This window comes from Eptatretus burgeri, chromosome 7 (genome assembly GCF_056783735.1).
Source record: "Eptatretus burgeri isolate ZD-2024b chromosome 7, Ebu_testis_v1, whole genome shotgun sequence".
In the NCBI taxonomy this organism is placed as follows: Eukaryota; Metazoa; Chordata; class Myxini; order Myxiniformes; family Myxinidae; genus Eptatretus; species Eptatretus burgeri.
This window is the reverse complement of record NC_140967.1, coordinates 53580636-53600635: the sequence shown is the minus strand read 5'-3', so window position 1 is coordinate 53600635 and position 20000 is coordinate 53580636. Positions and strand designations below refer to the sequence as shown.

The 20000-nt window shown below is 41.1% G+C and overlaps 1 protein-coding gene across 4 annotated transcripts in view; it reads left to right on the top strand.

Annotated features, from left to right (window-relative positions):
* The window catches only part of PNKP (polynucleotide kinase 3'-phosphatase), a 73794-nt gene that overhangs the window by 27111 nt on the left and 26683 nt on the right, over positions 1 to 20000 (top strand). For all 4 annotated transcript variants that reach the window (XR_015060119.1, XM_085888509.1, XM_085888508.1 and 1 more), the window contains 7 exons: positions 5088 to 5159; positions 5311 to 5359; positions 7486 to 7556; positions 7970 to 8062; positions 18110 to 18206; positions 18961 to 19022; positions 19254 to 19363. Coding sequence is in view for 3 of the 4 variants with exons in the window: in XM_085888509.1 (XP_085744635.1) it covers positions 5088 to 5159; positions 5311 to 5359; positions 7486 to 7556; positions 7970 to 8062; positions 18110 to 18206; positions 18961 to 19022; positions 19254 to 19363 (554 nt within the window). In the remaining variant the exon portion in view is untranslated. The remainder of the gene's footprint in view (positions 1 to 5087; positions 5160 to 5310; positions 5360 to 7485; positions 7557 to 7969; positions 8063 to 18109; positions 18207 to 18960; positions 19023 to 19253; positions 19364 to 20000) is intronic.

Genomic DNA, 20000 nt, shown 5'->3' with positions numbered 1-20000 from the left:
AAGCTTCTGGACTGCAATCAATTATAACCTAGATTTAGAATTTCCAGCTATTACACATCTCTCAAATAATCAACTCGGTTCAAACCACAACTAGAATGGCACTTAGTAGAGTGCATCATCTCTCCCCATGTGCTAATTCTGAACAAAATACTACCGTTAACTGAGCATGGTACAATTATGACCCATATACCCGTATCATCGACAACACCCTATTGTTTCATACATTGCCATTATCCATAGCTTTATTCATGATTGATTGATTCTGTGGATATTTAGTGACCTCTTTTGTGCACACGAAGGCTAATTTGCGTCAATGCAGATGAATTTGAAAAAAAGAAGAAATTGTATTCCCCATGGCTGGTCAATCATACGTATGAAGTTTTGCCTCAATCTGTTCAGCAGTTCTATAGAAGAAGATTTTCAAATGTCTTTATTTTCAATCCAATATGGCCACCAGACCACGTGACCGATGACATCATAAGTTTAATTCTTCACTCGCATCGGGTCGTAGATCAGATACACAGGGTGTTTCATCAAAAACCAACCCAAAGTTATTTCAATAATTTTTTTTTTAATTTTTGTCATTGAAACAACATGTGATTTTTACATAAGAATCTTTCTAATATGTAGAATAAAGTAACACACAATAATGAAACTGGTGATTTCAGAAGACAATTCACAAAACATGTCCTAAATGGCTGCCCTGCTGCAGCAACACAAATAGATTCTCCTGGTGAAGTTGTCGATAATTTGGTGTATAGCTTTGATGTTGGTGGCAATTGCATTTTTGAGATTGTCAATAGTCTGAGGTCTTCCCTGGTACACTCTATCCTTCATGTAACCCCAAATATAGAAGTCAGGTGGGTTGAGGTCTGGAGAATTGAGCTCCCATTCAACACCTGTCCTTCAAGAGATGATGCAATCACTGAATTTCTGTTCGATCACTGTATCGATCTGTTGGAAGTGTGAGGTGTGGCCCCATCTGCTGAAACCATTGCACAGCCCTGTCTATGTGGCGCTTCCTCGCTAAGGCAACCCAGAACTTCTGGATAACTTTGAAGTCCTGTTCAGTGGTTATGGTTACCATTTCTCTTCTTCATGTTGAACCCAGAAAGGTCTAATGATGCCAGATTTGCTTATGGAACCCATCCAGAGCATTTATGGCTGTGAAATGGCCTTACAAGAACCCCAAAACACGTTGTTTTTTTGAGTTAACATGACCACATAAAAGAAAGTGGACCTCGTCAGAAAACCACACATTACTCAGAAAATTTGGATCCCTACGCATTTTTACCTCAAACCATTCACACATCATCACACAAAGTTGTTTATCATTGTCTGTTAGTTTGTGCTTCACTTATATGTGATACAGGTAGATTTTTAGTTCCTGCTTCAGAATTCTTTGTGTATTTGATAAAGATAAGTTCAAAGCTTGAGATCGATGACGCAGCAATTTCCTGGTGCTCCTCAAAGCTGCTTCATGAACTGCTTCAAAGTTTTCTCGTGTTCTTGCAATCCTCAGGCGACCATATTTTGAGCAATTATGATTTTGTACTATCCCATGGTACATAAACCTCTATCAATCAAAAACTAGCAGACTTATCTGGGGCTAATCTGGTTTCGAACTTCTTTCTGAATCGTGTTTGAGTCTATTCAAATGACTTTGTGGCAAAGTAAGACTCCACAATTAAGATCCTTTGTTCAATTGTCCATGCCATCTTCAAAATTAACAGCATGACTGATATTTGCAGTTTTTCCTCCAAACGATGCTTCATACAAAACTGCAACAGAAAAAAATGTGTATTAAAAAGTAAAAAATTTCAGATAACTTTCATGGGGTTGTGTTTTTTGATGAAACACCCTGTATGAAGTTGCAGATTTTTTGGATAAAGATTTCGATTCAACCAATTATGGCTGGAATATATCACTTCACTGATGTCATCGTTGTTACCCAATACATTACATGGGGAATTGATGGCATGCCAACTTTCAATTTTTTTTTCATTGAGCGGTTTCGGAGATGTCCATTTTTTAGCTCACCTGGAATGTAGTTCCGGGGAGCTTATGGGATGGCACGTCGTCCGTGCATCTGTCCGTCCACAAATACTTGCAACTTCTCTGAAACGACAAGTACGATTTTGATGAAAATTTACCAAAACCTTCATCACCGTTTGTACCAAAGTTTGTTCATGTCATTGAAAAAATTGTGTCCGAAGGGGGTCTACGGGGTTGCCCCCCCCCCCAAAATAGGTATTTGCTTTCTTCTCAGAAACTACACACACAATTCTGATGAAACTTGACCACAACCTTCATCACCCATGATGTACCAAAGTTTGGGTGATGATTCTCTTGGTGAAGTTGTCGATAATTCGGCTGCATTCTTGAACCGGAATAGTTTTGATGTTGGTGGCAATTGACAGACCTCTGGTAGCTTGTACATGTTGCTGCGTTTGAACCTGGGGAGTAACTGCCAAAATCGGTTTCTCCGGGTTCTTCCCGACATCATTGTTCTTTGTTCCTTTCACACTTTTTTTTTGACATTTTTTCAGTTCTCTTTAGTCATTCTAGTTCTTGCTTTTTGTTCTCTTTCATCTCTTTTCCTCTTTATTCCTCTCTTTCGTTATCTCCAGTATCTCTCTAATGAGAAGTGAATTCTTGCAGAAATTTGTCTGTAAGGCCCACTTGGCTGCACCTGGATGGGTTTGAGGGTAGTGGAGTAGCAACTGAAACCTGAATCCTATGCAGGTTCCTCCTGATTACTCCATCTTTCCTCCTTACTTCTTTGGGTTCCTTCTTGGTCTTCCATTTCATTTGATCATGCTATTTTAAAAATCGTGAGAGATGGGGATTTGTGGCGGGAGTGGTGGGGGGGGGGTTAGCCCCCCAAAATGTGTATTTGCTATAACATTGGTGCATTTTTCTGATTCCGTTCCACATTGACTTCCTCCTCAGTATCATTATTCTTCCAGGTGAGCACCCAGGGGTATTGCCCCCACTTTTTTTTCCTTTCATCCAATATGGCTCCCATACCATGTGACCTACGATGTCAGAGTTATCAAGAAAATATTGTTGTGGGGATGTGATATGGTTTAAAGGGAGTAACGTAGTATTGTTATTTCATTATTTAAATGTTCAGCACAGGAGTATGGCATGTGAAGTATGTTGAGACAGATTTTAATTGTGATCCTTTAATCCTCTGTTATCCCTTTGTTAAATGTCCCTTTTAAAAGTCATTCATGGTCTTGGAGACTGCTAAGGCTGGTAATTAGCATCACCACAGAAGGTGGAAAAACCGTGGATTGTTACTCGTGTCCTGTGCGGTTATGAAAATATCGGTCGATGATAAGTGCTAAAATGACCGAGATAAAGTGCTTATGATCGGCAGATTAAAAAACAGCTGGAGAATCCCTGTAGATGCGGATCAAATTGCTCCCTGGAGTCCTAAGAAAGAATTTTTTGCATTTGCCTCGGTGCTGCTGGATGCGCTGAGCTTACAGAGAGGGTTACTGGCACATACCTCGCCAAACAAGCTGCGCGCCTTGTTCTTTCGTCGGTCAACGTGGATAACGAGCGGTCGCCTCCTTTCAGAAATAGAACCGAACTGCTTCCAGACACTTTTCCAGGCTCTACCCCTGGGTTTTGCCGATCATTTTTGTGAAATGATATTTGGCGAGAGGATGGATAAGGTACACTGTTAAGCTGAATGAGTTATTATGGGTGAGGGGGAATCATATGGCAACTATGGGATCTGTATCCGATTGTTATAGTACAATACTGTACATTGATTCTGCAATTGCTGTTGATACGTGCTTTTCTCTCTTCTAATCTCCCCTCACCATTTATTAAATCTGATTACTTAAATTAATTTGTGTCAGCTGATGTGCGGTTCATAATTTGGCGATTGATCTCAGAGTGGTTAAAAAGCACGATCGTGGGAAATTGGTGTCATTACCGCACAGGAGACGATAAAACTACTGCTGGATCACCCAAGTTACGACTTGGGCCTCCATCCTCTTCATAGGGCGAACCGGACAAAGTGTCAAATTCTCGTTCAAACTATCTGTACGCCGAAAACCGAAGTAAAGATCAATTTGGCTTTCTCGGCAGATGGCATATATTCTTTTTCGACTATCCGTCGCTAAATTGGTGATCGTGCAGGTGGAGGATCTGACCTCGACTCCACACGGCGGTCAACCACAACAATATGTATCATTCGCATCACAATCTGTTCCTGGCTGGATCTGCTTCAGCGTCAACACCTCCCACTGGCATCCTGCTTTCCGGAGGGAAACCCCACCTTCAATCATGCCAGCAAAGCATTCCTGTGGGATGTTTTCCCGCCTCGTTCCAGCAGGTGGAACAGCTCGTTTGTGTCATTAAATCACCACACTCACAGCCACATATAACATTGATGAAAGCAAAATAGTGGACACAAGAAAGCCCCTGTCTTGGTGCTTTTTCGCAATCAAATAGTTACTCGTGCTTTTGGGAGGAGAATAGACAGGCTGAACTGGTATCAAGTTCAACAAGTGAAAAGGTATCTGTCACATTTCAACGCAGTAGTTATCCAAAGCTGTGCATCTCTGCGAAGCAATGTGATAAAATGCAATGCTGAAATTGCATGCAAGCAAATTAAGTATTGCAAAGGGAAAAGTGCGGTGGTACCAAAACCAATTAGCCAGGACTAGAGAAGTTCAACACTTTCATTGGGAACAGGTCTGCAAAAGCTTGTCGTGTATCCTTGATGGTGATGCAATCGCAGCTCATAGCCCATGAGAAGTAGAAACCGTCAGCTCTGCTCATGGTTCGGAAACCCTCGGAATGCCTGCACTCTTTGTAACAGAATACTATGCAGTCCGAACAAGGCACTATTTTGTTTGTTCATATTTTAAAAGTATTTATTGTTTGCTTCTTGATCGGCTTTTTTTCTTCTTCTGCGCACAATCTGCATCATCGAGGGGTCACCTGGAATGACCAAGACCCAATCTTTGCATTCTTGAACAGGTATCTTTTGTTTTTGGTCATGATTAACCACAACCAGTCTTTAATTATGAATGTTCTTTCCACATGATTATAAATGTGTGCAGGTGTTGGTGGCCACGGGTAGGGATGCATACCGCAAGCCTCTCCTCGGCATGTGGGAGTATTTATGTGACAAGGTGAGTGCTTGCTGTTCTAATACAAGCTGATGTAAGAACAATGTTGCTTTCGTTAGCAATTCTTTAGTGTGATTGCCAAGTTATTCTACATGTTTAGAAGCAATTTCTAAAGTCGTGATATTTGAGAACTTTTTTCACTTTCTTGCTGTAGGCCAACGATGGCATATCTGTGGACACAATAAAAAGCATTTATGTTGGAGGTGAGGCCCTTTCAATATGCATTATAAATTCATAATTTAGTGGGGTGGTGCCAACAATGTTCATTATATTGATTTATTTTATCGTCTTGATTTTTTTTATTTTTTTATTTTTTGTATTGTTATACTTCAAACAATAAATAGGTCTTCCTGCTTTTGCTCAAGTCCAAGGATTTTGTGAGGGTGCTTTTTTAAGGATGGTCTTCCTTTGTGACCTGTTGTATAAGCTATTGTGGCACTGGTGCTAATGGAATCTCATTAAAGGAAAATACTGATGAAGTTTCAAAAACTCAGCATTACTATATCTGTTCGTTTTCTCTGCCTGGCAGAGGTATGTCCACCGTCCACCCATTATCAGGTATTTTTTTTTTGTTACCACAACAATTTGTGAACAACTGCAAGGATTTCAACCAAACCTGGTACAAGTATGGACTGTAATAAAGAGACAAACTCATTCAATTTTGGGTTCAACAGGTCAAAGGTAAAAGGTCATGTGCCCTTTGAAAATCATTTGCCAACCAAAACTCAAATTAGAAGCATCTGATGTTTGCTCAATTCAAATTATCTCTTTTCTCTCTTCTGCTTTCATCAAGGAAACCCAAGCTTCACGTAAATGTCTATTTTCAAGTTTCTCATATCCTGCCCTGCAGCAGAAAATGCATTTTTTTTTTTAATGTCTTTTTCTTATTAAAAAAAAAAAAATTCTGTGCAAGTGCCACCACCTCTTGTTAATGATAATTTGCATGACAATTCCCATGTGCTCAACACAATGGCATGTTTACACAGAGTCATTCTGATTCATCAGTTTACAAATGCATGTTGTTTTCCTGAAAGTGTGCGTAATTCATGATAATGAATCTACTAAAAAGTCCAAGCCTGCTGTTGGCTTAACGGTTACAGTGGCTGGCTTAAGATCTTAGGGTCTTGAGTTTGAGTACTTGTCGTGTCGTTAAATCACACCAGGTGGGTTGACTCAGCCTGTCATCCTTCTGAGGTCGGCAAAATGATTACCAGCTTACTGGAAATGGGGTACTACCTCAGTGGAACAGCCACGCTCTGAGCAATGGTGCAACCAGCAGCCACAGGCTGCATACGAAATAATGATACTAAATCATCCAACAGGATGGTGCAAATTTAACTGTATCCTTTACTAGTTTGTTTTTTCTAGTTATATAAAATTAACAAGAACGGCACTTGACAGAGTGCATACCGCCACCAAGCTGAACAGTTTACATTTTGTATGCCACTGATAAACCGGATCTGCATCTGGACCTGAACCGAAATCGAATCAGCCTGTTCTTGTCATTCAATGAAACTGATCTACCTAGTTTTGTCATAACTCATCCACAACTTTCTGAGATATCCTGTTCACAGACACACAGTCAGACAGACGGGTGAAAACACAACTTCCGTAAACCTTCAGTGGCGGTGGTAATTGTTCATTACTCGTTGTCTGATCAGTTATGAACATTCCTCGTCTCTGGAAGCAAATAGCTTGCATCACTGATTTCTTTAAGTTGTACTCATGAGAACTCTCAACAAATAGCAAACAAGATTCAAAACGATCTGTAGTACAAACAAGTGTAAGAACAATCACCATGCATCACCTCATAAGGCACGGTCTTTTTGGTTGAAAAACGTGCATTGTTTTTTTGTGGGGGAATGTGGGAAGTGTGGAGGGAATTTTGACCTTGGTCCCATTGTGTTTAATACTTCACATTTTAATCACCGTATTAAATACTTGGTAAAAATGCAGCCACAATATATTATTAAAGTTGGGAGTAATCATTAATGAATTGTATGATTTGTTTTGATTTTAAGAATGGCTGGGATAATTACTTTCTGATAAATGTAATTTATTCCACATTTGACTCTTGTTTGGCTCATCTTGCGTTATTTTAATTCCTTTTTTTTTTTTTTGAGCTTTTCAAAACGGTTTTCTGGAATGCTTCCTGAATTGCAATCAGTGTAACAGTGGTGCCCATTAATGGCAGCCCATTTCACCTGGTATCCCATCTCACCTGGTGAATGCACTGACACTTCGGAAAGACAAATAAATTGCAGAAATGAACATGCTAACTTGTGATTCTGATTTGCTTTTCATTATTTTCTTGTCCCCTCTCTGACAGATGCGGCTGGCAGACCAGCTAATTGGGCACCTGGCAAAAAGAAGAAGGATTTTTCTTGCAGTGACCGCTTGGTACAAAATCTTTCATGCTGTTTTTTTGTATGTGGACTCATTCTTGAATGGGGGGGCGGGAAGTCTTCAAATACGAATGAAATTATAGGAATGAAGACATGTCCCACTAGTATTGTGTTCTGATGATCAAAAAAAAAAAGAGGAAAATCTTATTGATTTATTCTTTAACGATATCCCACAATGTATGATGGATGTGTGTATATATATATATATATATATATATATATATATATATATATATATATATATATATATATATATATATATATAATTTTTTTAATAGCAGTTGGACCTCTGCAGTAACAAATTCCTCCATGCAGGCATCTCTAGAATGTAGTGTAGTCTACATGGTATTGAGGCTGCTGCACATTCTACATTGATTTATTAGTTTATGTCATGCTTTTTCCCTTCAGTTTTCCCTCAATGCTGGTTTGCCTTTCCATACGCCAGAGGAGTTTTTTCTTGGATGGAAACCAGCAACTTTCAACCTCCCAGAGTTTGATCCGGTATGAATGGCACAGTAAGGAATAGTGCGGAGTTGTCATCACAAAGCTTTCACAGGAGAGTCGACAGAGCGGATGTGTTGTTTAACAGCTGCTATGTTAGCAATATAGGAATGACAACCATTTCATATATCACTTCATCATTTTAATGCAATCAATCATTCATTCATGAAACTTTTTTAACAAGATCTGTCAAATTCGTATTTGACAAGAGTTTGATGATGAATTTGGTCTGGTGGTTGCATCATCATTGAGGAACCACTTGGCCCTGTAGATTAGGACAGTAATTTGCAATGGTCAGGGTACCCAATTTGCAATGGTCATATGTAGTACAATGCCTGACTTTTCAAAATGGCACCGCGGGATCTTCATTGTGCATGAGCAGCATGCTCGCTGATCAGGCATCCGGCTTCACATCCCTCCCAAGGATGGCACACTCGTTGCTACAACGGCCCCTGGGAAGTTTCAAGATGACAGATTATAATTGGTCAGAAAACAAAACTCAGGCGAGACAGCTTAAAAATGAGTATGCTACCAAGAAGGTATCCTGTTACCTTATTATTTAATTATTTATTATTTAAAATAATTTAATAGATATCCTGTTATCTCATTAATTTGTTGTAATAACCCTAAGATAACGGGATTAAATTATATTGCAGATATCCTGTTATCTTGGGGTGACTCCTTGCCCAAATTGTCTCAGACTTACCTCCTCTGAATTTATCTCTATGAACACCTTATCTGCGAGCACTACCATCCCCATTTATTGAGCGATGTTTAGTGTTTACCTATTTAAGCCAACTCAACACATCCAAAGCCAGCCATCCAGCTGACTCTCCAACATGACTGCTAAAGGAATTTAAGTATGAGTTGTCAGAACCACTTACTGAAATATTTCATGTCTCGGATCTGGATGTTTCCCCCAAAATTTGAACAACTGTTTTTGTATGCCCAGTTCTGAAGAGTACCCATTATTAATTATGACCAGCTCTGGCTGATCTCTGTGAAACTTGAAATACATGAGTGTTTGAGGGGTTTCTTGCCGATTGAATGATGAGGGATATACACAACATGGCATCGATCGCCAACAGTATGGCAACGTGAAAGGTCGTTCATTTATGCACTACCCTATGAGTTTGTTTGACAGCATTTAGAGGTGTTGACAAGGTTAGAAATTATGTACACTTTTGCACCATTGACTTTAGGAAAGCCTTTCGTCATGTAAATCATACTATAGCTTTTTGGGTTTTTTTAAAAATCACATCGATCGCAAACTATTCGAAACGTCAACTTCTCTTGACCTTATATGTGGTGTTCCGTAGGCTGCAAAATTAGGACCCATTATTACCTCTGTCACCAAAGGTGGATGGAGGTTATATTTTCACCCTTGTCTGTCTGACTGTAAACAGGATATCTCAAAACGTTATGGATGGATTTGGACAAAATTTGGTGGACAGGTTCAGTGTGTGGTCAAGGAAGAAATGATTAGATTTTGGTGAAGATCTGGATACGAGAATTTTAAAAAGTGATTCTTCACGATTGAGAGATAGGACCAAAAACAATAAATAGCACGATATTTCAAAAAGTTCTGGATAAAACTTGGTAGACAGGTTGGCTGTATTGCAAGGATCCTAATCCGGATCTGGGTACGAGAATGTTTTAATTTATATCGGTGATTCTTCACCATTGAGGAATGGGGACCAAAACTGTGTATGTATGTATATATATATATATATATATATATATATATATATATATATATATATATATATATATATATATATATATATATATATATATATATATATATATATATATATATATATATATATATATACCAGCAGATACAGCTCATTGCTTTGCTGATGGGAATAATATGAGGGAGGGAGAGAGGAGAGAGGAGGGGTGGTGGAGCTAGAAGGGGTGAGGGTGGGGGGAGTGAAGAGGGGGGCGGGAAGAGCGACACCTCACCAAACATCAGTGTACACTCTGGGAGGGGGGGCGGTGGGAGCGAGGAAGACGAGGGATAGAGGAGAGGAGAAGTGGGGAGGGGTAGGAGGATTGGGAGGAGGTTAGCTTGAGGGCCATGGATTTGCAGGTGGCGTGAGGAGAAGGGAAGGCGTTGGCGTGAGGAGAAGGGAAGGCGTGGGCGTGAGGGGGAAGGGAAGGCGGCGGCATGAGGGGAAGGGAAGGCGGCGGCATGAGGGGAAGGGAAGGCAGCGGCATGAGGGGAAGGGAAGGCGGCGGCATGAGGGGAAGGGAAGGCAGCGGCGTGAGTAGAAGGGAAAGCGGCAGCGTGAAGGGAAGGTGGCGGTATGAGGGGAAGGGATGGTGGTGGCTTGAGGGGAAGGGATGGCGGCGGCATGAGGGGAAGGGAAGGTGGTGGCATGAGAGGCAAGGAAGGGTGATATAATTCATCAAAACAACAACATTTTGTTTTTTATTGCCAGTTTCTATATAAAGCAGGGTGGGAGCAATTAAAGCCCATGCTAATCTACCTGGCAATTGTCTCACTGATTGCAGGGGCTTAGGGCAGCCCTATACTAAGGACAGGGGCTCGCACATGTCCTTGGGGCTTAGTACAGGGGCTCGCACATGCAGCGACCTCTGCAGCCCTCCGGTTGATTCACTCCGAAGCTGATTCGTACATGCTACCTTATGGGGAAGCAGTTTTAAATTCAAAACAAAACTGTCAATCTTTAACAGTCCTCTCAATAGAGGGGTAGGGATGAGGGAGCAGGGTGAGAGGGGAGGAGAGGAGAGGGGTCAGGGAAAGGGAAAGGGGAGGAGAGGAGAGTTGTCGGAGAGAGGAGAGGGGTCAGAGAGAGGGGAGGGGTCAGGGAGAGGAGAGGAGCGGAGATGGGGTCAGGGAGAGGAGAGGGGTTGGAGAGGGGAGAGGAGAAAAGAGGAGAGGAGAAGAGAGGGGAGAGGAGAAAAGAGGAGAGGAGAAGAGAGGGGAGAGGAGAAAAGAGGAGAGGAGAAGAGAGGGGTCGGAGAGAGGAGAGGAGAAGAGAGGGGTCAGAGAGAGGGGAGGAGAAGAGAGGGGTCAGAGAGAGGAGAGGAGAAGAGAGGGGTCGGAGAGAGGAGAGGAGAAGAGAGGGGTCGGAGAGAGGAGTGTGGTCGGGGAGGGGAGAAGAGAGTGGTCGGGGAGAGGAGGGGAGAGGAGGGGAGAGGAGAGTGGTCGGGGAGGGGAGAGGAGAGGAGAGGAGAGGGGAGGGGGTGGGGTGGAGTGTGAGAAGAGAGTGTGGAAGGGGAGGATTCCGGCAGATGTGATGCCCAGTTTAACTTCCATCCAAGAGATTCCACACACATTGATGAATCACTCTGCCTGTGAAACACCCGGATGACAGCTTATGGCTGGGTCAGGATCCAAACCCAGGCGAGACAGCTTACAACGAGTGTGTGCCACTCTCGGTTATCCTGCCGTGATGTGGAGATTCATTGCTTTGTAACAACTGAAACCATTTTTTACTCATTGAAATCATGTAATTTATTTTGCCGTCCTAATGCCGGTATCAAACCGCAGCATCGCCATTGAACCTTGAAGAGCATATGCGCTCAGTGGCGTAACCAAGCACTCCAAGGAAACGGTTGAGGAAACTTACAAAAATTAAACATTTAATTTTTTTTCTCAACATGGAGTAACATACATTGAAATGATGGGTCATATCATGAAAGAAGATTGTACAAAAACGGAAAACGTTATGTAAAATAACATTGCACATTTTCAGCAAGCCAGCCACTGCCCGATGCACCACAGAACAACGCGGGGCAAAACACAGACATGTGGTCCCTGAACTTTGTTCAAGTCGATCGATATACAGTATGCAGTGATGATTCGAATATTGTAGAGAGCTTGCCAAGTGGCTTTAGCACTCAAAAGACCACCTACCTGTCTGTGGTGAGAGAGTGAGAGGCCCAAAGACTGTCTCACCGCGGGAGATACCAATGATCCTAAATGCCTTAGTTTCCACTGCGTGAAGCTGAGAAAGGTGAGAGGTGGAAGCACAAGCCCAGAGGGGAGAGCAGTACTCCACCAGGCTGCGGATGAAAGCTTTGCATGTGGACAGGAGCTCAGGTGGGCTGAGGAAGAACTTTGCACGACAAAGGATGCCCAGTCGGCGACTGGCTTTGGAGGCCAGTTTGGAAATGTGGCTTTCCCAGGAAAGATCTGGCAGATAGTGAAACCCAGAAGCTTGAATGGAAGGACTTCTTCAAGAGGATTGTTGAGAAAGTAGATGGGAGGAAGGTGGTCTAAACGATCCTTTCGGAGGGACAGTGAGAGTGTGAGATTTATCAGGGTTGAAAGACATGTTCCACGTGTTCGACCAGGTTGTGATTTTATCCAGATCTGCAGATTGAAGGAGCTGCTGCTTGCCGATCTGAGAGATGACAGATGGAACGGCAAAGGGTGGAGTCATCAGTGAAGAGATAAAGAGGATTTTCCAGAGAGTCGGAGAGATCATTAATGAAAACCAGAAAAAGAACAGGGCCCAGAACGCAACCTTGAGGATCTCCAACCTGGACAGGAAGAGGGGATGAGAGAACTCCATTTAGGGCCACATGTTGGCAGCAACAGGAAAGGAAGTCTGCGAGCCATGAGTGGAGATGTCGAAGATAATTTGCATCATCCCACCTTCGGAACCCCAGGTGAGAGGGGCAAATAAAGTCTTGACAACCTTTGCCTTATGACCCATAGTCCCCTTGGCAAGCTTCGTTGGTTGAGATTGCATAATGATAAGTAATGACCGTATACCTCGACAAAGAACACGTATCGAAGATTTTGACACAAATGGCCACACGGGCTACCTCGGACCAAGGTTTTGGTGGCCCGGCAGGGTTTTTGGTGGCATTTGGCACCTGGGTCACCACTTATTTCTAACCATGTTAAATTTTCATACAATCTCTCTTTTTTTCAATTTTGTGTTCACTATCCCATCCCCCGGAGGGAGGGAGCGGGATATTGGAATCGTCCGGTTTGTCTGTCTGTCTGTCTGTCTGTTAGCAACTTTACGGCAAAATGGCTTTAGCAAACACTATCAAATTTAATCCACAGGTGGGCAATGAACCTTGGACGACCCCATTAACTTTTGGGTCCAATTGGATCAAAGGTCAAGGTCAAGGTCACGAAAATATCAAAATCGTTTTTCGCTCATAACTTCATCAAAAATGATCTGATTTACTTGAAACTAAGCTTATAGTGAACCTTATTCTATTTGTCGCTTATAATCCTACTCATTCCTATAGTGAAAAATACATATTTGTGAAGATCGGTAGGATCCGAAATTTTGGGGGTCATGGTCATCGGTCAAAATTACAAATTTTCCATTTAAAACGAAAATACAACTTTACGGGAAAACGGCTGGCTCAAACACTGTCAAATTGTATCCACAGGTGGGTAATGAACCTCGATCAACTGCATTAACTTTTGGGTCCAATTTGGTCAAAGGTCAAGGTCAGGTCACGAAAAGGTCAAAATCATTTTACGGTCATAACTTCGTCAAAAATGGTTTAATCGACTTCAAACTAAGACTAAAATATTCCTTATTCTATTCCTTATAATCAACATTCAGGTTAAGGATGTATCAAATTTAAATTTGATCCCCAAAATAACTTTATGCCTTAAATGGGTGGGATTTGTTGTGCTTGGCACCACTTGTTTTTATTATTTTCACTCATGAATTTATACTTTATGAGTCTTTGACCGATTTCACGGAGTGGACTATAGTTTGCTCTCCATCTGTCCGTCTGTACGTTTGTACATCCCACCTGTGGTTTTTCAGACTTTTTTCCCCATACCCTTAACATATTCAACTGAAACTTGGTATGTGGCTTTATTATGATAAGTTTCAGAAAACGTTCGAGTTTCAGGGCGTTTCGTCAATTTTCACAGAGTTATGCCCTTTTTAAACTTAGAAAATATCACATATTATACATGGGTTCAGCTGCCCTAAACCTTGTGTTGGCTGGGTGGTTAGGGTGGCTGGCTTGGGATCTCAGGGTCCTGAGTTTGAGCCCTGTTGGCTGCTGAGTTGACACCAGGTGGGGTCGACTCAGTCTGTCATCTTTCTGAGGTTGGCAAAATGAGTACCAGTGTACTGGTAGAGGGGCACAGCATCAGCGGCACAGCCACACTCCAAGAAATGATAGCTACCCAGCAGCCAAGCTGCCATACACAAGAACAGAACAGCTGCCCTAGCTCCACCCCACTGCTTTACACACATTGACTGGATAGCTAGCCTGACTCCACCCAAATAAAATTATGTGCCACCATTGCATGAAGCAGAACAGATTGATGGGCCTCAGACTTCAGGCCTGGGTGTTAGTCCATGGCCCAGTGCACTTGGAATGATCCCAGGTATCGAACCACGATGTCTTGTATATGCACATAAGCCGTACGCATGTTTTTACAACGGGTTATTTTTATTTTGAAATAGACAGCTTAGAAACGAACGAAACATGGTGGGTTAAAAACGTTCTTCTTCTTCATCTTTTCCCCAGTATGACTCGAGCATCAGTAAAAGCAAACTAATTTTTATCTATGATTTGTTATCCTCGTTGTCTTTATTGGTTTGTAGTCCACAAAAGATATCAGGAAATGAAAATTGCTTTTGCCGAATCAACCCAAACACAGTGGGTTATGGGGTTTCTTCTTCTTCATTTTGATTCTGGTATCAGCTCGAACATGTGTTAAACACAAACTAATTTTTATCTCCCGAACATTCGTTGGGATCGGTCGGGACATTTATTGCAAAGCAATTCTCCCTTTTGTTATCATTATTATTTCATTTTGTTTTATCTTTATGGAACTGAACTTCTTTAGTCCTTGAGCTACTTGTTCTATATGTTTTAAAATTAAACCAAAATTTTATCTTTGATCTTTTATCATAAGAAATTAATTTAACATGGTATTGTATTTTGGCATCGCGTGGCAAATAATTTTTACAGAACAATTCAATACATCTAATCAAGAGTCTTCAGCCACATATTCCAATGGATAAAGTTGTAATGTGGGCAATTCCAAAGATGTGCGACCATTCAACCAGACCCGTTTCACCGCTAGCTAGCAGATCATCAGTCATGGTGTTGAATGACCCACGCAACGTCAAAGCTACCATGTACAATGCAAGAAGCGAGACCCATAATATTCCCACAATATAAATCTTAAAAATTGATTAGGTGAGCTTGATTACTTCTGCCAACTGCTGCTGAGACGAGCAATTTGGATGAACGTACATCCGTGCACGAGAAACAATTTTGACAAGCCGGTAGGCGACGAGGGATTGGCTAGGATCGAAGCGCTGGATACGATGCTTTTCATTCTGACCGATCCACCGACGAAGATTCAATGCCAAGACGTATTGGTTCACATACAATAGTTTCTCTGCCTGGCAAGATTTTTCCTATTGCGTATTTTGCCAACTGGCACTCCTCATAAAAAATGACGGTAAATAGACACCCTATTTTTGAAGGACTACCATTTGAAAAATAATCGGTTTGCTGGTTTGTGCTGTGGAGCCTCGCGTTGCAGACACATACACACACACACACACACACACACACACACACACACACACACACACACACACACACACACACACACACACACACACGGAAAACCGGATAAACTTCTCTCAATGCTCTTGTTTGACCACACCTCCTGAGGCACACAATATTTTTCATAAGCCACGCCCACTTTCCTACGCCACTCCCACTTTAAATAATAAATAATTGGAGGTGGTGTGTGGGTCGTGGAATCGTTTTCGGGAAATAAATAATTGGAGGTGGTGTGTGGGCGGGGAATCGTTTTCGGTAAATAAATAAATAATTGGAGGTGGTGTGTGGATCGTGGAATCGTTTTCGGTAAATAAATAAATAATTGGAGGTGGTGTGTGGATCGTGGAATCGTTTACGGAAAATAAATAATTGGAGGTGGTGTGTGGGTCGTGGAATCGTTTTCAGTCAATAAATAAATAATTGGAGGTGGTGTATGGGTCGTGGAATCGTTTTCAGTCAATAAATAAATAATTGGAGGTGGTGTGTGGGTCGTGGAATTGTTTTCGGTAAATAAATAAACAAGCAGTCATAGACTGGTACTTACGAAATCGTCAACTTGACCTCTGACCTTGTCTAATAAAAGCTGTCTCTCGAGAAGGTAGCGACGCAAACCAGAAGTTTCTACGATGATTCTGTATCAAACAATCAAAAATCATAACATCGACCAAAGCAAAAATCTCCATTTCTCCACGCAATTATATTATACCTTAACGTAACTCAACGACGCGTCTGCTCGAGCGCACTGCATCATGGGACGACCAGTGACGCATTGAGTGAAATATTTTTTATACAATCTTAAAACGTCTCCAAAACATCCGATTTTTACCAGAATTTCGACAACCGAGTTTTAAGCATCATAAGCGATCGCAAAAACCGAAGACAAAATTAAAATCGAAGTTAAAACGAACTCAGAACGTCGAGCGAAGCAAAAATACTCCATTTCTCCACATGAATTTATGGAATTATGTTTGACCTCACTGTGACCTTGACCTTTGACCGATTTTGACCAAAATCTAAGCAGCACTAGCCATCACCCTCCTGAATCACGTGGTGCAATTTGACATTGGTAGCTTCTTCCATTCTCGAGTTATCATGCCTACAAACAAACAAACAAACAAACAAACGGAAGTCATCAATATACTTACGAAATCTTTAGATTTCGTAAGTAGTAATTGAAGGTGGTGTGTGGGTCGTGGAATCGTTTTCGGTAAATAAATAAATAATTGGAGGTGGTGTGTGGATCGTGGAATTGTTTTCAGTAAATAAATAAATAATTGGAGGTGGTGTGTGGGTCGTGGAATCGTTTTCCGTAAATAAATAAATAATTCAAGGTGGTGTGTGAGTCGTGGAATCATTTTCGGTAAATAAATAAACATATTATATTATTAGAAATCCACAAAGACAGAAATGCTGGTGATTCCATTTATTTTGGATCCTTTTCACTTTGGTCAATAACGTTTGGATCGAGGAGAGATCGAAGGTGGAACGGCGGTGTAGTTCCTTACAAACACTGTTTACACACCTTAAATGATGGCAAATAGACACCCGATTTTTGAAGGACTACCATTTGAAAAATAAAACCTCAATCAAAAATCGGCTCAAGTAAAATTTTCTAAATATCTCAAAGTGTTTAATTCCGAAGTCTCGTTTCTCTACATTCAAAATTGAAGGACAAGTATTGAAAATACTGTACGCGGTTTTTCGGCCGCTGTACAGCAACGGGTGGTTGCAAGGCAACAAAATTCAAACGCGCACATTCCCAGACCATATGGCAACTGTTGGCAAAGTTTCATCGAAATCGGTTCGCTGGTTCGTGCTGTGGAGCCTCGCGTTGCAGACACACATACACACACACACAGACAGACAGCCGGAAAACCCGACAATAAGGGATATCTCATATATAGCGAATCCAATACTTAAAATGATGTCGATTCTGTGAAAAATCAGTTTCATTTTCAGCGATGCTATTAAGAGTTGAAAAGAGTTTTAACATCTCTGCGGTCTTTCCTTTCTCCCATTTGCTTTCTTTCTTTTCTCAATTTTGACCCCCTCCCAAAATCTATGTCCTTAATATTTAAGATTAAGATTTCTGGATAGTTAAGATTTTGTATGGAAAAAAACCCATTTTGATGGCCTTTCCGATACCAAGGTTTGTTCAATGTTCTCTACAAGGTTTGTAAAAATTGGTCTTCCACATCATGACCAAACCCATTCAAAGTTTGTTCTTTTGAGTCAAAGTTTTAAAATTTTGACATTGAAATCTGTGGGATGAAAATGTTTAGATTAATCTGGCTAAAAGCTGCTGCTGTACAAGAATACACGGAGTATCATAAATGATGTATTGATTATTTTGTCATCAACAGTCAATTCAAGAGTTTTATCATGCCAGAAGATGTAATTGTATCTACCTGAAGTTTATTCATTCAAATGGAATAAGTGGATCCATACAAAGGCTCACTGATGATTTCAGGTTTTTTATTGTGCTTTTGGCAGAGAACACTTGATGGAGAGCATACACTTATCTCTCCTTCGACCTGTCGGCTCGTTTCTGATGACCAGGAAGTCATCGTTGCTGTGGGCTTCCCCGCTTGTAAGTCCCTGTTTTCTACCCCTGTTAATCAATGTTTTCTACCACTGTTAATCCACCCCACACCCACTTCCTTCAAATTCCCTGCTTTCCTTCCAGAAAGTCCCTGTAATGTCCATCTTGTTTACCCCATGTATCCTGCCCGATCCCTCTCCCTTCCACAGATTCCTGCTCCCCAATGTTTTGTGCTTCCTACTCCCATCCCTCTTGTCTCTTGCTCCCTTTGTTATACAGTCTGTGTGTCAGCTTTTCCACAAGCCTTGACATTGTACACCAAAAATTAACCTGTTTCTGCATGTCTTACACAATGGAACTTATACCATCCCTCCAATAGCAAGTTATCACTGTGCCTGGTTCATGCAGGAAACAATCTTTGAGTGTTAATAATTGGCCCCATGAACCCAATGGTCTAACACAGTAAAGTTTGTGCTGGAATTAAAGTTATCAAATGGATTGTCAAAAAAGGGCTTTCCTTGTGTAGCTTTTCATGGTTGCTTTATGCAGCTTTCTTTAGCTAGAATAAAATGTGGGTTAATTTATTGAAATCCTTGCCACCTGGAGTAATCGATTAGGTGAGAGCTGATTGATTTTTTTTCCTTCCAATTACGTGTGCGTGTGCGTACACACGCATGCATATTACAGACACACAGCTATGTGTGAATGATAGTTTCCCTATTTGAGCATCATTCACTGGAAAGACTGTTCCTCTAAAAAAGACTTTGTTGTATAATTTGTTTTGTTTTTACTTTTCTAACAGCTGGAAAATCAAGGTTTTTTAAAGATCATTTGGTGCCCAATGGCTATGCTTACATCAACAGGGTACGTTTGGCAACATCATTCATTCCGTTTAGTTCACTTCAGCTTTCTCATGTGAGAACATGAAGCATTCTGTTGTGCCAATGAGATTTCACGCAACTTTGTACTCTTTTTAAAGGCGATTGAAATTGTCCGGGGAAGGGTATTTTTATTTTGTCCAGGGAATTGTCCATCTGTGGCATAGGTATTTTTAGACAAAGGAAAGTAAAGCTACATTTGTACATGTGCGTTCAGGACACCCTGGGTAGCTGGCAAAAGTGTGTGTCAGCTTGCATCGACTTCCTGCACAAGGACCGTAGCGTTGTTATTGACAATACAAACCTCGAGCCAGAGTCACGGGGCAGGTACGTCATTTGAAGACTCATCTATATATAACAGGAGCTGAGTTTCTCCATCCATAACACTCTATTGTAAAGAGTTTCTGCTGTCGTAAAATAATACAAATGATACCTTTGGAAATGTAATAATCAATTCACTTGGAACAAAAAATTGTTTCTTCCATCACAAACTTGCCTGTTTTAAAAGCCCTTATTTACAGGATTGAGGAAGATGAAGTGGGACCTCAAGCTTTAATGCAGCGGTTCCAATGGTAACATTTATTATTCTATGGCAGCAGGAATCCTCCACAAGGATGTGGAAGGAGCACACAAGATTATAAATAGTAATGCTTCTCAAAGTATTAGAAAACTATATAAAAGTACATTATGCAAAAAGTACAAGTACAAAAAAAAAAATTAGGAGCACACAACCAACAACAACAATTGCGTGTTATAAAAGATCCTTTTTCACATGGTCCACTTCATGTTACATCCTCATTGAAACTCACAGATACACATTCAATATGTTTGTCAATTATAACATTGTCTTTTGATTAAACCCATCAGCGAAGCGACAGGAGGCACACCTAGTTTAATATCAAATTAAACCAGGCCAGTTTTCATCCACACACATTTGACCTACTGGTTTGGCTCTGATTACCAT